This window comes from Sapajus apella, unplaced genomic scaffold (genome assembly GCF_009761245.1).
Source record: "Sapajus apella isolate SASKATOON/1434 unplaced genomic scaffold, GSC_monkey_1.0 scaffold58, whole genome shotgun sequence".
Taxonomy (NCBI): Eukaryota; Metazoa; Chordata; class Mammalia; order Primates; family Cebidae; genus Sapajus; species Sapajus apella.
In genome coordinates this window covers 2,818,893-2,836,408 of record NW_022436998.1, presented here as the reverse complement: position 1 = coordinate 2,836,408, position 17,516 = coordinate 2,818,893, and the positions used below count along the sequence as shown (strand labels likewise).

Here is a 17,516-nt window from a genome sequence, read left to right as displayed (position 1 = left end):
GAGAATTTCAAATGGATAATAACTTACAGAGTAGTTTAGCCAGGAAGCACCATATAAGCCATTGGCTGCATACCAGTGTTTAATGGCATAGAGGTCAGAAACATGCCATAAGGTGTTCTAGGAGTTATGGAATAAACTCGATAACTTCTTCAATTGGCATCAAGCCTTCACTGAAGGTAAATGAAGTGAGTCGTAGAATTATTTAATGACTCTGAGCCAGAAAGCTAGCTTGTAATTTTCATGGCCACTCTGACTCTCGTATGATACATACACAAAGAAGCAGACAGCTAGGCATCTCCTGTAGACAGAGTGCTTATCATCAGAATACACCAAAGGTATTGTTATGTATTTTCTCTGCTTGTTGGAAGTCTGATAATATGATTTAAGAAACAAGGGTAAAGTGCCACATTATTTTCTTCAGAAATATTTTGATAAAATATCAAAAATGTAGAAACGTTAACATTAGAGTTTTTGATGCAGGTATTCACTATTCCAGTGTGAAATCAATTTAATTTTACATATTTGGTGATTAGCATGTCTTTTTCTAAAATTTCAAAAACAATATTACCTTTGTCTTTCTACAGCAATCTTTCCCAAAGAAATTCCCCATGTCTCAGTCAGTGCCTCATATTTACATTCAAGTTAAAGAATTTATTTATGCCAGCCTTAAATTTTCAGAGTCACTACACCGGAGGTAAGTTTACTAACCACAAATGCATTTTTATCATAACTGTTTATGAAACATTAATACTTTATTTTTATGCCATGACTTTTTTTTTCCCATCAACTTTTATTTTTGATTCATGGGGTACATGTTTGTTACACGGGCATATTGTGTAAGCTAAGGTTTGGGGTATGATTGAACCTGTCACCCAGGTAGTGAGCATAGTACCCAACAGGTAGCTTTTCAGTCCCTGCCTCCCCTTCTTGTAGTCCCCAGCATCTGTTGTTTCCATCATTACATCCATGTGTACCTAGTGTTTAGCTCCCACTTATAAGTGAAAACATGCAGTATTTGGTTTTCTGCTTCTGCATTAGTTTGCTTAGGATAATAGCCTCCAGCTGCATTCATGTTGCTGCAAAGGACATGATTTTGTTCTTTTTTATGGCTGTGTAGCATTCCATGGTGTTTATGTACACATTTTCTTTATCCAGTCCAACACTGATAGACACCTAGGTTGATTCTCTGTCTTTGCCATTGTTAATAGTGCTATAATGAACATATGGGTACATGTGTCTTTTGGTAGAATTATTTATTTTCCTTTGGGTATATCCCAGTGGGATTGCTGGGTTGAATGGTAGTTCTTTTTGTTTTTGTTTTGTTTTGAGACAGGATCTCACTCTGTTGCCCAGTCTGGAATACAGTGGCACAGTTATGGCTCACTGCACCCTAGAACTCCTGGGCTCAAGTGAGTCTCCCAACTAGCTGGAACCACAGGTGCATGCTACTATGCCCGGCAAATTTTTGTATTTTTAGTGGAGACAAGGTTTTGCCATGTTGGTCAAGCTGGTTTTGAACTCCTGACCTCAAGCAATCTACCCACCTCGGCCTCCCAAAGTGCTGGGATTATAGGCACATGCCACTGTGCCTGGCCCACAAATTTTTAAAAGTAGTATTTTAATAAAAAGTAAAGGGATGCAAAAATGTTAGCCTATGTCTAAGGCAATAGTTCTCACCTGGGGATAATTTTGGTTTTCCTGCTACCACTTCCTCCCCACAAATTTGGCAATGTCTAGAAACATCTTTGATTGTTACAGTTCCCAGGAGGGGTGCTACTTGGAATAGTGGGTAGAGGCCAGGGGTGCTGCCAAACATCCAAATGTGCAGGACAGTTTCCACAGCAAAGAAGTATTCATCCTGAAATGCCAGTAGTGCTGAGATGGATGATCCATGGTCTAAGGACAGTTTAATGGTTGTGATAATGAGGCTGTATCCAAGAAACCATTACAGTATTTCCTTAAATTGAAGGCTTAATGGTTAGGAGAAAAGAATCTGTTTTTTAGTGTTAGCTTAGCAATGCTTAGGATGTTAAGAAAATCATAGATTTTTTTTTTGCATTACATTAAAATTGGTTTAAGGTAATTTATTTCTTTGAAGACAAAAAATCTTAATTAAAATGGATAACTTGGTTATATTAACAATTAAATTGGGTAATTATATCTAGAAAGAGCTCATATCAATTTGTAATTTTTAGCTGTAGTTGTATATGAAGTTTCTTTCAAAGTGACTGTCTTTTGGGGCTGGGCGCGGTGGCTCACGTCTGTAATCCCAGCACTTTGGGAGGCCAAAGTGGGAGAATCACTTGGGTCGAGGAATTTGAGATCAGCCTGGGCAAATAGCACAACCCTATCTCTATAAAATATTTGAAAACTAGCTGGGCATGGTGGCATACAGTGGTAGTCCCAGCTACTCAGAATGCTGAGGTGTCAGAATCGCCTGCGCCCAGGACTTTGAGGCTACAGTGAGCTATAATTACACCACTACACTCCAGCCTGGGTGACAGAGGCAGACTCTGGCTCAGAAACAATAATAATAAATAAATAAAACAAAACAACAAAGTGACTATCCCATGATGGAGTTGGAATTTAGTAATAGTTTTATTTCCTTATACCAAGTGCTCCATGATTTTTCTGTAGTTGTTAATTGGATACATTTAAATTATGCCATAAATGAATATTCTACTTTGTGGAAAATGTCCCTTTTGCAAAGTTAAATTGAAGTTTGTGATTTAATAAATATGGGTCATTGTAGTTTATTTAAAGATATAAACTAATCACTTGGGACAAATTGTTTTAGCAAATTGTGTTAAATTATTTAGGATGTTAACTGCATGCTTGTAGAAAGTTTAATAATATCAATCTTTGTTTTTAGCTCAACAGAAATAGATGATATGCTTAGAAAATCAACAAATCTGTTGCTGACCAGAACTTTGAGTAGCTGTTTACTGAACCTGATTAGAAAACCTCATATTGGTTTGACAGAGGTAGGTTAAAAAGACAAAGATAGTGAAATGTTTCATTGTATGAAACAATTTAAATTATTGCTGAACATCATTCTGTAAAACTAACTTCCTGTTTTAAGTGTATTAATATAAGAAGATTTGTTTTCAAAATAAAAACACCAGTATAAATTCCGGAAATGTGAGGAAGCCAGGCACAGTGGCTCACACCTATAATCTGAGAACCTTGGGAGGCCAAGGTGGGAGGATTGCTTGAGGTCAGGAGTTTGAGACCAGCCTGGGCAATATAGTGAGACCCTGTCTCTACAGAAAATGAATAATATTGGCCAGGCATGGTCCTGAGCACCTGTAGTCCTAGCTAGTCCGGACTTGAGCCCAGGAGGTTGAGGCTGCAGTGAGTTACAGTCATACCACAGCACTACAGCCTAAGTGACAGCAAGACCCTGTCTCTGGAAAACAGACGTGAGGGAAAAGGGTTCACATGGGGAATAATAGATGGTTGAAGATGTTAGAACATCTATTTAGATTTCTGATTGCCAGGCTACATGAAAAGTCAAAATCCTAATTTTTTATTTGCTAAATGTTTAAAATTTGAAACATATTATGAAAAGTTAGTTTAAAGTAACTGGCAGTTAGACTCTTGATGTGTGTGTGTGTATATATATAATCATTCATAAGCAGTATTTACAGCAGGCTTTTAAAATCAGATAGTTGTATCCTGTAATGCTGTAATTATGTAGAAATGGTACAGTTGCTGGAAGTAATAATCCTGTTTTTAAAAATTAGGCGATTTTATATACACGTATCCTGTATTTTACTGGATATATTTTGTGTTTTGTAGCTGGTGCAAATCATCATAAACACAACACACCTGGAACAAGCTTGTAAATATCTTGAGGACTTTATAACTAACATTACAAATATTTCTCAAGAAACTGTTCATACTACAAGACTTTATGGACTTTCTACTTTTAAGGTATGTAAACATTTGACCAAAAGTTTTCATTTCCGTCACTGTAAGCAAATGTTAAGAAATTAAAGACTGTTTTTATTACATGCAAGATCTATTATATTCTTAAAAATTAAGAATTAAAGATAATCATTGTCAACAATCAGCAGATAAATGCCATTTTCTTTTTGGCATTGTAAACATCTTATTAAAATGGAAAAAAGTATACGTATTTTCTACAGTGTATATACGGTTTGTTCATGTTTTGATGATTTATGGTGGTGCTGAATAGGTCTATCTGAATTAATATTTCACATTTTAAAAATTAAGTTTATGTGAGTGTTTATGTCTAGAAATTTAAAATGTAAGACAAATACAGATAGACTTGTTTTCCCTTCTTGACTGGTTCTGATCTAAAGAAAAATAAATATTACATGTCATTGAAGTCCTACCTCTTTTGCAGATAGAAAGATTTCTGTTTGAATAACGTATGGGATATACTGAGGATTAATTAATGGTTGTTTTAGGCAGAATGTAAGATTAAATAATTTCATAAGCTAGTTTATTATTTTATTGATTTGGAGTCATAGATGAGACATTGGCTTAGTCTAGTGTATATAAATCCCCTTACATTGAATATTTTGTTAAACTAATGATAAACCACATACTGATCACTTATCTGTAAAATGGGCTTGCTGATTTAACCTTATAGCGCTAAGGTTCCTATTAAAAAGAATTCTCTTTAACTACTTTTGTTATATTATCAATCACCCCCTAAGATTATATTGTAATAATTTGCATTTTAAAAAATGAATGTACTTGTGTTTAAAAATAACTAATTTAATGTTAACATTTAACCGTACTTTGAATGTGTGAAGTCCAGAAACAACCCTGGGATCCTGGAATTATCTGCTTGGCCCCTAAATGTTATGCTCCTCTGGTGACTCTTGAGCTCATATAGTCATTTCAATACATAAGACACAAATACAGAATATCTGAATCAGCAGACTTATAAAATTAGATATTAAAACTTAGAAGCCTAAAAAAGCAAGCATTCATTTATTCAGACACTATAGTTCAGTGATTAAATGCAGATACTCTGAAGTTAGATTGCCCTGGGACCTTGGGCAAGTTCTTTAATAGAAATGATCCCAGTTTCTTTATCTATAAAATAAGAGTAACAATACAGTACCTCATATGATTATTATGAGGATTAAAGAAGACACTTAGTACAGAGCCATTCATTGTACATAAATCATGCTCTGACCACTCTGTTTGGACCCTGAGAATACAGAAATGTATCCCTGTCCTCAAGAAGCTCAGAGGAGGAAAAAAATAATAAAAGACACTTAACAATATGGTGTGATAAGTATGATAATATAGGAGGAGACGCTACAAGTTTTTAGTCACTTATTTATCCAAGGACAAATTTATTCTTAGCTTTTATGTTAGATTTTTCATAATGCCTCTACTTTCTCTTTATTGTTCTCTCTGTCCTTATATCCATATGTCATTCATAACGCTGTCAAGAAGGGATTTCTCAGGCTTAGAGTTGTAGGCCTATTTAATGGTTATCATTAAATTTAATATGCTTACTCAGTACTCTCTGATTAAAACATGAATTGCGTAAGCATCTTGTATTTCTAGGGATCTTCAAGAAATTTTTCTTGTCGGTCCTAAGCCAAAGAACCAAGGATACTGGAACATAATGATCTTACATTAGGGGATAATGGAACCGTATTCCTCAAAATCTGCCTGTTGGGAAAGAATGTTTAGAAATGTTAGCTCTGGTTCGTCATTCCAGAGTGGAAACCACAACTACCATTGCATACTCCTTGGTGGATTTCCTTGGAAATCCAGAAATGAAGTTCTACTCTATAAATAGTAGAGCATCTTTGTTTTTTGTTGTTTATTTGATTGTTTTGTTTTCATATAGAACTCAGTAAATTCTTCTCTGTTTTCTAATATGTGAACAAGAGCTGTTTTCATCTTAATATTTTAAGGTCAGGTATTTTTCAGTTCTATCATTTGGTCTATTTCAAGAAGAATTTGTCTCGAACTGTGATAAGGGGAAGCACTTCAACAGGGAGGATTGTTTAATCAATATTAAAGTGAATTACTGCCGGGCACGATGGCTCAAGCCTGTAATCCCAGCACTTTGGGAGGCCGAGGCGGGTGGATCACGAGGTCAAGAGATCGAGACCATCCTGGTCAACATGGTGAAACCCCGTCTCTACTACAAAAATACAAAAAATTAGCTGGGCATGGTGGCACGTGCCTGTAATCCCAGCTACTCAGGAGGCTGAGGCAGGAGAATTGCCTGAACCCAGGAGGCGGAGGTTGCGGTGAGCCGAGATCACGCCATTGCACTCCAGCCTGGGTAACAAGAGCGAAACTCCATCTATAAATAAATAAATAAATAAATAAATAAATAAAGTGAATTACTGAGGGACACTGGGGAATTTCCATTCATAGTGAATAGCCTGTTGCCTCTTTCACAGAGACAATTGAAGTACAGTCTTGAGTATAGAATTCAATTGGATCATTTAGCCTCTTAGCTTGATTTTTTTTTCAGTTCAGTGATCCTAGAAAACATGTTTCTGTTTGATTGCTTAATGATTCTGGAAACAAGCACCTAATGATACCTATACCTCTATTTGCTTCTTTTCCAAAAATTACACATGCACACGCAAAATGCCTGATCTTGTGTCATATATATTTACTTTAGGAAATAGTGTATATACCATCTTGTTACCTTGTTTGCTAAATCTGTAAGTGATATAAAAGAGGTTCAATAAGTAGTTCCTGCCCTCAGGAACTACTTAAAGAAACCCTGATATATATGGTCATTTTAAGTACTAAAAAGTACCTCATTTTTTTGAAATTAACTCATACTCAAATAGAGAGCTACTTAAAGCTAATATAAGACTTCTCCTAAGTGGAAACATTTGCATCAGTATAGAGGGAAAAAACAGAAATACCATTCCCTTTCTAACCTGTTTAGTAGTTCAGTTCTTTCTCTTTGGCATCAGGGATCTTTAACATGACTCCATGGAGCTTTTTGAACCTGCTACTCTGAAGAGTTTTCTTTTGAGTCCTGGCAGTAATTTCAACTGTAAATGCCTAGAAGAAATGTATTTCTGATTCTTTTTCTAACTTGCCTTTTTTTTTTTTTTCTGGTCTGCTAATGACTCTGTAGCAAAGCTTTTTAGGATTGTGTTTGTAGTGACAGTAGTAAATTGTCTTTAAGGGCTTGAAATTCTCTTCCTGTGGACCAAGGACATGGTACATGTCAGTTTTTCCTAACTTGATCTACAGATTTAATGTATTCCCCATTAATATCCCAGCAAGTTTTTCTGTGGGTGTTGACAAAGTGATCCTTAACTTTATCTGGAGAGACGGAAGACCCAGAAGAACCAACAGAGTATTGAAGAACAAAGTTGGAGGACTGATACTACCCATCTTCAAGACTTACTATAAAGCTGTAGTAATGAATAAGATGTGGTATTGGACAAACAACAGACAAATAGGTTAATGGAAAAGATTATAGGCCCCAGAAGTAGAACCACATAAATGTAGTCAACTGAATTTTGACAAAGGAGCAAAGGTAATAAAATGTAGCAAAGATAGTTTTTTCAACAAATAGTGCTGGAACAACTGGACATCCACATGCAAAAAAGTGAATCTAGACCAGACCTTACACCCTTCACAAAAACTGACTCAAAATGCATCACACATCTGTATGTAAAATGCAAAATGATAAAACTCCTAGAAGATAACATGGAAAATCAAGATGACCTTGGGTGGGGCAATGACTTTTTAGTCTTGATTGTTCCCCAAAGGAACAATCAGAAATCATTGATAAACTGAACTTCATTAAAATTTTTGACTTCTGTTCTGTGAAAGACCCTGTCAACAGAATGAGAAGACAAGCCACAGACTGGGAGAAAATATTTGCGTAAGACTTATCTGATAAAGGACTCTTGTCCAAAATATGCAAAAAACTCTTAAAACGCAACAAGAAAATGAACAATTGATTTTAAAATGGGCCGAAGACCTTAACATATACCTCAGCAAAGAAGACACAGGGATGCCAGATAAGCATATGAAAAGATATTCCATATATGTCATAAGGGAAATGCAAATTAAAACAATGAGATACCACTGCACACCTATTAGAGTGGCCAAAATCCAGAACAGTGACAACACCAAACGCTGACAAGGATGTGGAGCAACAGAAGCTCTTACTCATTGCTGGTGGGAATGCAAAAATGCTACTGCCTCCTTAAAAGACCATTTTGGCAGCTTCTTATAAAGTGCAACACAGTCCTACCATGTGATGCAGCAATTGTGCTTCTTGGTATTTATCTCAAGGAGTTGAAAACTTAGGTTCACCCAAAAACTTGCACATGGATGTTTATAGCAACTTTATTATAATTGCCCAAACTTGGAAGCAACCAAGATGTCCTTTAGTAGGTGAATGGATAAATAAACCCTGAGATATCTGGTCAGTGTAATATTATTAAGTACTAAAAAGAAATGAGCTATCTAGCCAGTGATTTGAAGGAAACTTAAACACATAAAGTGAAAGAAGGCAATCTGAAAAGGCTACATATTGTATGATTCCAACTATGTACATTCTGGAAAAGACAAAGCTGTGGAGACAATAAAAAAATTAATGGTTGCCAGGAGTGAGGGAGTGGCAGAGGGATAAATAGGTGAAGCACAGAGGATGTTTAGGGCAGTGAAACTACTGCCCTAAAAGTATGTAATTGTGAATACATGCATCAAAACCCATAGAATGTAAAATACCATGAGTGAATCCAGTATCTACTGTGGACTTTGGAATTTTTAGGGTATGTAGTAAATCTCTACTTTCTGCTCAGTTTTGTTGTTGACTACTCTAAAAAATAGTCTATTTAAATTGCAAAAAAAAAAAAAAAAAAAGGTGAGCACACTTGTACCTATGAGGTCAAGAGATAAAGCATTACTAGCACTGTAGAAGCCTTCCTCTTTCCTTTCCTTTGTCACTATCTTTTTTCCTCTCAGTACTGACTTTTAATGGCACAGAGTAGTTTTGTTGTTTTTTGGGTTCTATTTAAGTGGAATCATAACAGAGTGCATCTTTTTGTGTGTCTGACTTCTTTCACTCAGCATGACTTGGGGTATTTCATTTGTGTTGTTGCATGTAGCTGTAGTTTATTTATTTTGAATTCAGTACGGTATTCCATGATAGAATTTACTACACCTTATTTATTAGTGTGTGAACTGTATCACTTTTGGCTACTTAGAGACTTTTTTTTTTTGCCTTCTTCTTGGTTGTTGACTGGATGCGTGACCTCTGAGATGTTACCATATGGGTAAAATATAATTTATATTTATTTAATTTTTAGTAGTAAAGATATAAATTCAGAAACTGGCATAAACATTTAGAACTAATAAGTTTAAAATTTTTTCATTTTAATTATAATTGTTATGTTGTTTTACATATGTAAAGTTGATTTATTTCTTTGTGAGGGCACTTGTAAAATTACTCCTTGACTGATTAATTGCATGTCGGCTTCTGATTACTTATACGCTTTTTTATTGATGGAGTGTTCCTTTGTAAGATTTCTTGTATTGTGTACGCAATTTGATTGCCATTTTAAAAAGGCAGTGTACGTGACATTTATTTCTTTTGTCATCCTTTATCACCAACTTCTCCTTTTCTGGTCTTCCCCATTGGAGAGGGCCGTATATAAAGCAGTTTCATGCTTACAGCTGATTTAATACATTTGAATGACATAAAATCCTAAAAGGTAAGTTAGAAAACAACCAAAGGCAAAAGCAGATTGTGTAACAAATATATATGGAATAGAATAAGTTAATTAGAATCCCTTGGTAAATAGAACAGAAAAGTAAATAAGGGAAATGCTACTTTGCCAAAAACACAAAAGGTAACAGAAAAAATAAAAACATTTTTTTAGTTCTGTAAACAAAAGAGGAGGGTCACAAAATGTAGAGACCTCAAGACAGGAGTGCTCAGCTTTCTGTTGTTTTTTTTTTTTAAATATCATCAGTAATCAGTTAATTATAGCAAATGCTACTTATAAAGAAAGCAGAAAGAGTAGGGACAGGGAGACAAATGGTTGAGGACTACTTAAAAAAGATATTTATATCAGATGATTTGCAAACCTGATGACAAAAACAACCACTTCAGGAGTGGCAGATGCTACCACAAAGCCACTAGTCATTATTTGTCAACACTTTTGAGGTACAAAAGCCCTTGAAAACTAGAAAGGTAAAAATATAGCACCTGGTTTTTAAAAAGGAAAAGGAGATAACTTAGGTAGTTGGAGAATTAGAGAATTATTTAGTTTACAGTGACCTGTGACAATCTCAGATAATCCAAAGACTGGATTTTGAATTATTCCAGTTACTGATTATAGCTCAAAATCTATATTTCCCTCTACAAGTGAGGTAGTTAGCAGGTGGCTCTATGAGAGATTTAGGTTATTCTAGGACAGGCCACTTTGATAAGGAACAAGAAATGAAATATTTTGTCTAAAGTAAGGCTTTAGACAAAAGCCAAAAGATACTCCTGTAAACAAAGCAGTAATTCCTTTGTCTAAACTAAGTGTCATTTTTCACCTGGGAGCATATGTTAAATGATGTTTTTGAGCAAAAATGTATATGTGTGTATATATGTATGTGTAGATGTATGCACATATATGTATATACATATATACACATACACATATGTGTGTGTATATACACATACGTATATATGATATTGATATATATATATATATATAAAACTGACTAGAATGACTGACACACACACATATACATACATACATGTATATATATATTTGGTTTTTTTGAGACAGGGTTTTGTGCTGTCATCCAGACTGAAGTGCAGTGACTTGATCATGGCTCACTGCAGCCTCGACTTCCTGGGCTCCTGATCCTCCCACCTCAGCCTTCCAAATAGCTAGGACTACAGGCCCATTTTACCACCTTGGCTGATTAAAAAAAATTGTTTTGTAGAGACAGGGTCTTACTGTATTGCCTAGGTGGTCTCGAACTCCTGGACTCAAACAATCCTCTTGCTTCAGCCTCCCAAAGTGCTAGGATTACAAGTGTGAGCCACTGTCCAGCCCTACAATGTATTTCTGTGGTACTGTGCTAGTTGCTGAGGGGAAGGCATGGAATGATTCTTAACCACTAGGATTCTTTTAACCTAGAAGAGCAGATAACTACAGACAAATAACAACCGTATGTAGTAGTAGATGAATTTAGTCCTGTAGACATATTTGATTTTGTTTTGCAGTTTTTCTAAATGTTTTGAATTTGCATACTTTTAGATGAGATGCAAACTCTATAATCATCCTGCCTACCATAAATACCCTGCCTGCCATACTCATTCTTGTTACCTGCCTGGACCCTGAAGGCATTGAAGTATTTGTATCAATTTGGAGCATAGGTAGGATTTTAATCAGCAGAGATGAAGAGAAGGAAGAATTGGTATAAACCCATGCACAGGAGGCAGAAAGCTGAAGTTACATTCAGATGTTCAGACAATGACCCAGAAGATGGAGTATAAAATCATATTTATTCAATTTATGTTAATAAGGATGCTTATTTTTGTTTAAAAATAATGTTTGATTTACATGTGTTTTGAATGTATATTCTGGGGAAAAATGTAATTTCTTCTAGAAGCAGTTAGTATCAGTTTCCTTTACTTAAATTTTGATCTTCAGCTCTACTTGGGCCATAGCTTTTTAACTGATACTTCACCTTGCATTATCTAATTCTCTAAGAAGTACTTTGGATTTCCCTCTGAAAATTGTTTTTGGGTGCACCCTTCGATGCCCAGCTGGTAGAGCAGAGGACTGTAGATTGGGTAATTACCTGTGAAAATTGTTTTTGATACAATAAACATAATTCTTACAGTAACCTACATTTGTGATAGAACATTTAGTATACTATTTGTGACCTACCTACTTTAGAACTATATTATTAATCCCTGATTTATAGTCCATGGTGACTGTATTTCTTTTTACAACAAACAATTTTTTTTTTAATCATAGCTCACTGCAGCCTTGATCTCCTGGGCTCAAGTGATCCTCCCAGTTCAGCCTCCCTAGTAGCTGGGATTACAGGTGCACACCATCTTACCTGGCCAATTTTTTAAAATTTGTTTTTTGTAGAAATAGGGTCTCACCATGTTGCCCGTGTTGGTCTCAAACTCCTGGGCTCTAGTGATCCTCCTGCTTCAGACTCCCAAAGTGTTGGGATTACAGACGAGAGCCACTGTACCCAGCAGGGTAATCTTTTAGAGCAATTTCTGGAACTTTGTGATACTTCAGGTCTTCCAACTCATACATGCTTTTCATGGCTTTTAACTTTTGATTTCTTAGTTCATTGTGGAGCAGATCTTGAGCTTTGTTTTACCCAGAGTATTGATCATATGGTAATCTATGATTTGCATGTGTATAAGGCATAATACATATCCTAAAGCCTAATACTCTTTTTTTTTTTTTTTTAAATCACAGTAATATCATATAATGAAAAAACCTGATGAAAAGTAGCCAGGTGAATTATTACTTTTTGCTCATTTAATGAGAAGCATAGCAAGCAAATCCCTCTTTTATTTTTTGGTTGATTTTAAGTACTAAATATAAAGAATATAAAGAATAAAACAACTTCTTTTGACTGACACATTGACATTTAAGATATTGAATGGAAATTATATATTGTTTAAAAAATTATAATTTCTTAATTGGCTTCTCTGTCCATTTTATTAGCACAACTTTTTCTCCATCATAATGAAATAATAGATTACATTGGTTAGTCTTACTGCTTTTTCCCTTCTGCATTAGTAGTGACGTTGGATAATGAGTTGGATGCTATATGCAGTGTAACTGATATTAGAAATGTTTATGTCAAGAGCATGGATTATTGGAATTTTGTTTATTGAATTAGAGCAGGAAGAAGTTAACTAGGGAGGACACCTTTATTGTGATAGCTCTAACTTCATCTCTTGCCTAGATATTTAAGGCTCATAAAAATATAGATGTATTCCCCTTGTTCCAAATGAGCAAAATTAAATGTAACTTTTTTCTTAAATATTCAATAAATGTTTCAATTAAGATACTCATATTAATCAGGGTTATTAACAGAAAATTGACAAGAACTGAAGGAAAACCCAACTCAAACTTTTTTAAACAAGAAAGGAAAAATTATTGGCCAGTGACACGGAGATGTCCAAAGATAGGGGACTGCTACTCAGTAGATGTCACTGTGGACCCAGAGTCTCTCCATCTTTTAACTCTATGCAATTTTGTCATCATTGTCAGACTACTTATGGTGGCCCAGTAGCTCCCAGCAGCTCTAGGTTTTCTCAGTCTGGTAGCAAAATGACTGCCTGGTCACAGTCCCAAACCTCACATCATCGTTGTCCTGTCATCTAAAGGAAGATAAACCATCTACCTCCACTAGCTGCTATAGAATTTTTTTGTAAGAGAATGGAAATTGGTAATTGACTTAAACTTAGCAAGACCCATCCTTGGAGCTAGATATAGGTTCAATCCTACCCAAATGAGATATCTGTGAATGGGGGCAGGGTGATTTTCCAAAACATACTTGGCAATTATTCCAAGGGGAGGAATGAATGATGGACAGTAAATTGTAGATGGTAAATCTTTATCCATTGCTACTTAGCTTTTATTTAAAACACACATGCTTATGCTCCACAAGGTCTATGTGGAATTTGTGCATGTATATGCTTTAAAAAGATACTTAGATGGGTTCTGTTGCACACCTATGGTTGGGAACCACTGGTAGTATATTTAATTTTTACACATTGAAATATTTTTTTAAAAGTTCTCAAATTATGCTAGATACATTTCTGCCTCCAGAGGGCACTATTTCTTCAACAAATAAAGGAAGAATTAATTACTTTGTTTATAAACTGAATCTTTACCTTTTATTTAAGAGTTAGCTGATATGCTAACTGACTAAAATGTCAAGAGTTAATAATGCTTTTGACCTTCTTGTAAGGTCATAAGGATTGAGACTATTCTGGGTTCAACTCTAGAACTTCCCAAGAAGTCCTAACTAATTTCCTTAGCAATCACTAAATCACTAGTAATAATTAGTAATCATCTCTTAGGAATGTCTTACCAAATAATTCAGTGTATTCCTATGTATAGCTACAGGAAAAATTACATTGAAAGCTTTTTCTATCTTTCTATCCTTGCTCCCATTCCTTTAAAAAGAAAATGTAGTGAGTCAGTTCATGCAGCTATAAAGATCAGACACATATTTTTTCTAATGATTATATTTGTCTGGATTATAAAATAAGCAGAATTCTCAGTCCTTAGAAAAGTTCTGTCAAGTGTTGACTTCAATCATATTACTGCTTGGTAGTGCTGTCTGAAAATTTTCTTCGGCATAGTACAGCCGGTGATTTCCTAACATAGATTTATTTGCTTCCCGTTATAGCCCATGGAAAGCATTAATAAACTTAAAAAAAAGAAGTTAGGTACCCCTCCCCAAAAGTTTTTTTAACATCTTGAGAAATGTTTATTTTAACTTAGATATTTTATGGGAAGAGTGGAACCTGCACGTGGTGTCACCTCAGAAATAGAGACTAATCAATAAAGTTCTAGTGACAACAACAAAAAACAATAAATATATTTTTATGTTTTCCCTTTTCTTTTTGCTTAGTTCCTTTCAGAAGTGTTTTCTGAACCACTTTTTCACTAAACATGATCTAGAAAGCATGTAATTATAATTACTTCATGTGATGGTGTGAATGGTTTTATCATTTTTATGATTTTCTTCCTTCACATAAAGGTAGTATTTTTTTCCCTCAAGACTTAAAACTTTCTAGATATTTGGTCTCTACCACTCCCTCAACTATTGGTTAATATTTCAGTTGTCCCATATGGGCTTTTTAAATCTAGGAGATTGTGAACTAACATCTTTATTTTAATAAAGTTCTATAAAGTAAACAAGGGAATTAAAGCTGGATTTAAATTTGGCTTTTAAAAGAATAGCCAGTTTTATATCAATCTAAAGTTTAACCAAGTACTTTAGCTCTGTAAGTTTGGAGGAGGGGAGCTTCTTGAAACTGGCTTTTAAAACCTTGTTATGCATCTCTTTCTCTTTCTGCCTATATCAGAGGCATCCCAGAAAAGCAAAAGAAATCATAAATAGTGGTCTGAGTGCAGACAGAAAATGCCCCAAAAGATAGGAGCAATCAGACTCTCAATTTTCTTTGCCCAGTGATAGAAGGGAAGCAGGTTGAGTATGAGATGATTGTACATAGTTCTGAGGTTTAGGGTTCTTTCTCTTATCCAGCTGCTTTCTGGAATTGCTGCCTGTCTTCAGTTGTGTAGTGACCTATATTCATCTGGTTAGATTCAATAAATGTAGTGAGATAGGAACAAGGGAACTGATTACAAACACTGGGGCAAAATGCAAAATGGTAAATAAATTTTTTTATATTGCTTTGAGAAAATTGACTTACAAGTGATATCATTAAGGTGTTATAGTTTTATATGTCATAGCATTTGCCTCTAATGTTAAGGAAGTTAACATTGACTTACAAGTGATATCATTAAGGTGTTATATTATAGTTTTATATGTCATAGCATTGCCTCTAATGTTAAGGAAGTTAAAAAGAAGTATGTGTTACTGCCATGAATTATACATATTAAATATGGAACCCCTTTGCGGTGGTTAGTGTTTTACCTTTCTTTTTCTTTCTTTCTTTCTTTTTTTTTTTTTTTTTAATAGAGACAAGGTCTCTGTCACCCAGGCTGGAGTGCAGTGCTGCAATCATAGCTCACTGCAGCCTCAAACTCCCAGGCTCAAGTTATCCTCCCATCTCAGCCTCCTGAGTAGCTAGGACTATAGGCACAAGCTACCATGCCCAGCTAAATTTTTTATTTTTTTGGTAGAGACAGGGTCTCATTGTGTTGCTTAGCCTGTTCTTTAACTCTTGGCCTCAAGTGATCCTCCTGCCTCAGCCTCCCAAACTGCTGGGATTATAGGCATGAACCACTGTACCCAGCCATGTTTTATATTTAAAAAATATATTCTGTGAATGTTTAATACCCATTTTTTTCCTCCCTTACATACAAAAACTACAGTAAGTCAAGCCAACTTGGGCAATTTGGAAGGCTTGGAATTCTGATATACTAGTAGTCTCCATACAGTTCTTTTAGTAAGACATTTATTGAGCATTACTAGGCATACAACACAAGTAAGTGTAACAGAAATGATATTTTTAGCCGCTTCTGGGTGCTAAGTACAGTTAGGTACTTTGTATTAATTATAGAAGCTTGTATAATGCTCAGACAGCCCTGTGAGATGGGGATGATTCTCATTTCGTAGGTAAGAAATTAGGTTAATTTGCTTAAGATGTAAAGATAGGTAAAATAGTGGGAATCAAACACCTTTCTGTTTCCCCAAACCCCTTCTGTTTTTTTTTTTTCTATTAAGTAAATGGAAGTGCCAGCCCATATTCTTTATGAGCCATTTCTTCGTTATTCATTATTAGCAGGAATAGTGATTTTTAAAATGGCCACAAATTCCTGGACACTCTTCTCATTGAGAAGTGAGGATCTATATCGCCTTCTCTTGCTCTGGGCAGACTTGTGACAGCTTTGACCCAGAAATTAAAGTCAAAGTCATTTGAGACTTTAGGCTTCTGAGGCTAGGAAATAAAGGCAATATATTACTGCCTGTATTCCAGGCATGGAGCAATGTATTACTGCCTTTATTTTATGCTTGGATCCCTGTGCTGCTATTTAAGAAGCTCAGTTACTCTTTAGCCACTTTAGCACTTTGAGGAGACACTGAAATGCTTGGCTTTGAGGTAGCCAAGCAACATGGAGAGGCTACCCATCCCCATTGCTAGACATATGAGTGAGGAAGCCTCCAGATGATTCTAACCTCCAGCTATTGAGTCTTATTGCCAGCCTTCAAGTCATTCCCAGCTGAGGTCACAGATATTGTAGTACAAAGTAATCTCCACTGTTTCCTGATCCATAGAACCTGTGAGTATAATGAAATGTTTGTTATTTATTTATTTTTTTTTTTGAGATGGAGTTTTGCCCTTGTTACCCAGGCTGGAGTGCAATGGCGCAATCTTGGCTCACCGCAACCTCGGCCTCCTGGGTTCAGGCAATTCTCCTGCCTCAGCCTCCTGAGTAGCTGGGATTACAGGCACACGCCACCATGCCCAGCTAATTTTTTGTATTTTTAGTAGAGACGGGGTTTCACCATGTTGACCAGGATGGTCTCGATCTCTTGACCTCGTGATCCACCCGCCTCGGCCTCCCACAGTGCTGGGATTACAGGCTTGAGCCACCGCGCCCGGCCTAAATGTTTGTTATTTTAAGTCACTAACTCAAAAATAGTAACTGGAACAGCAACCACATAAAACACTTTTAGATTCCTATTTTTCCATATCACCAGGTAGATTTTCCTCCATGAAACCTTCTTTCTAACCAACATGATCTCTTCTTATTTGGTATACTTTTACTATACATGTTGTTAGTACTAATTTGTGCATGTTCATTCATTCATTATTGTATTTTCTTTATTTTATT

At 35.5% G+C, this 17,516-nt stretch overlaps 1 protein-coding gene across 10 annotated transcripts in view; it reads left to right on the top strand.

Moving 5' to 3' along the window:
• EXOC6 (exocyst complex component 6) overlaps positions 1–17,516 on the top strand; it is a 216,707-nt gene that overhangs the window by 111,851 nt on the left and 87,340 nt on the right. For all 10 annotated transcript variants that reach the window (XR_004258977.1, XM_032245517.1, XM_032245522.1 and 7 more), the window contains 3 exons: positions 585–694; positions 2,873–2,984; positions 3,802–3,936. Coding sequence is in view for 9 of the 10 variants with exons in the window: in XM_032245517.1 (XP_032101408.1) it covers positions 585–694; positions 2,873–2,984; positions 3,802–3,936 (357 nt within the window). In the remaining variant the exon portion in view is untranslated. The remainder of the gene's footprint in view (positions 1–584; positions 695–2,872; positions 2,985–3,801; positions 3,937–17,516) is intronic.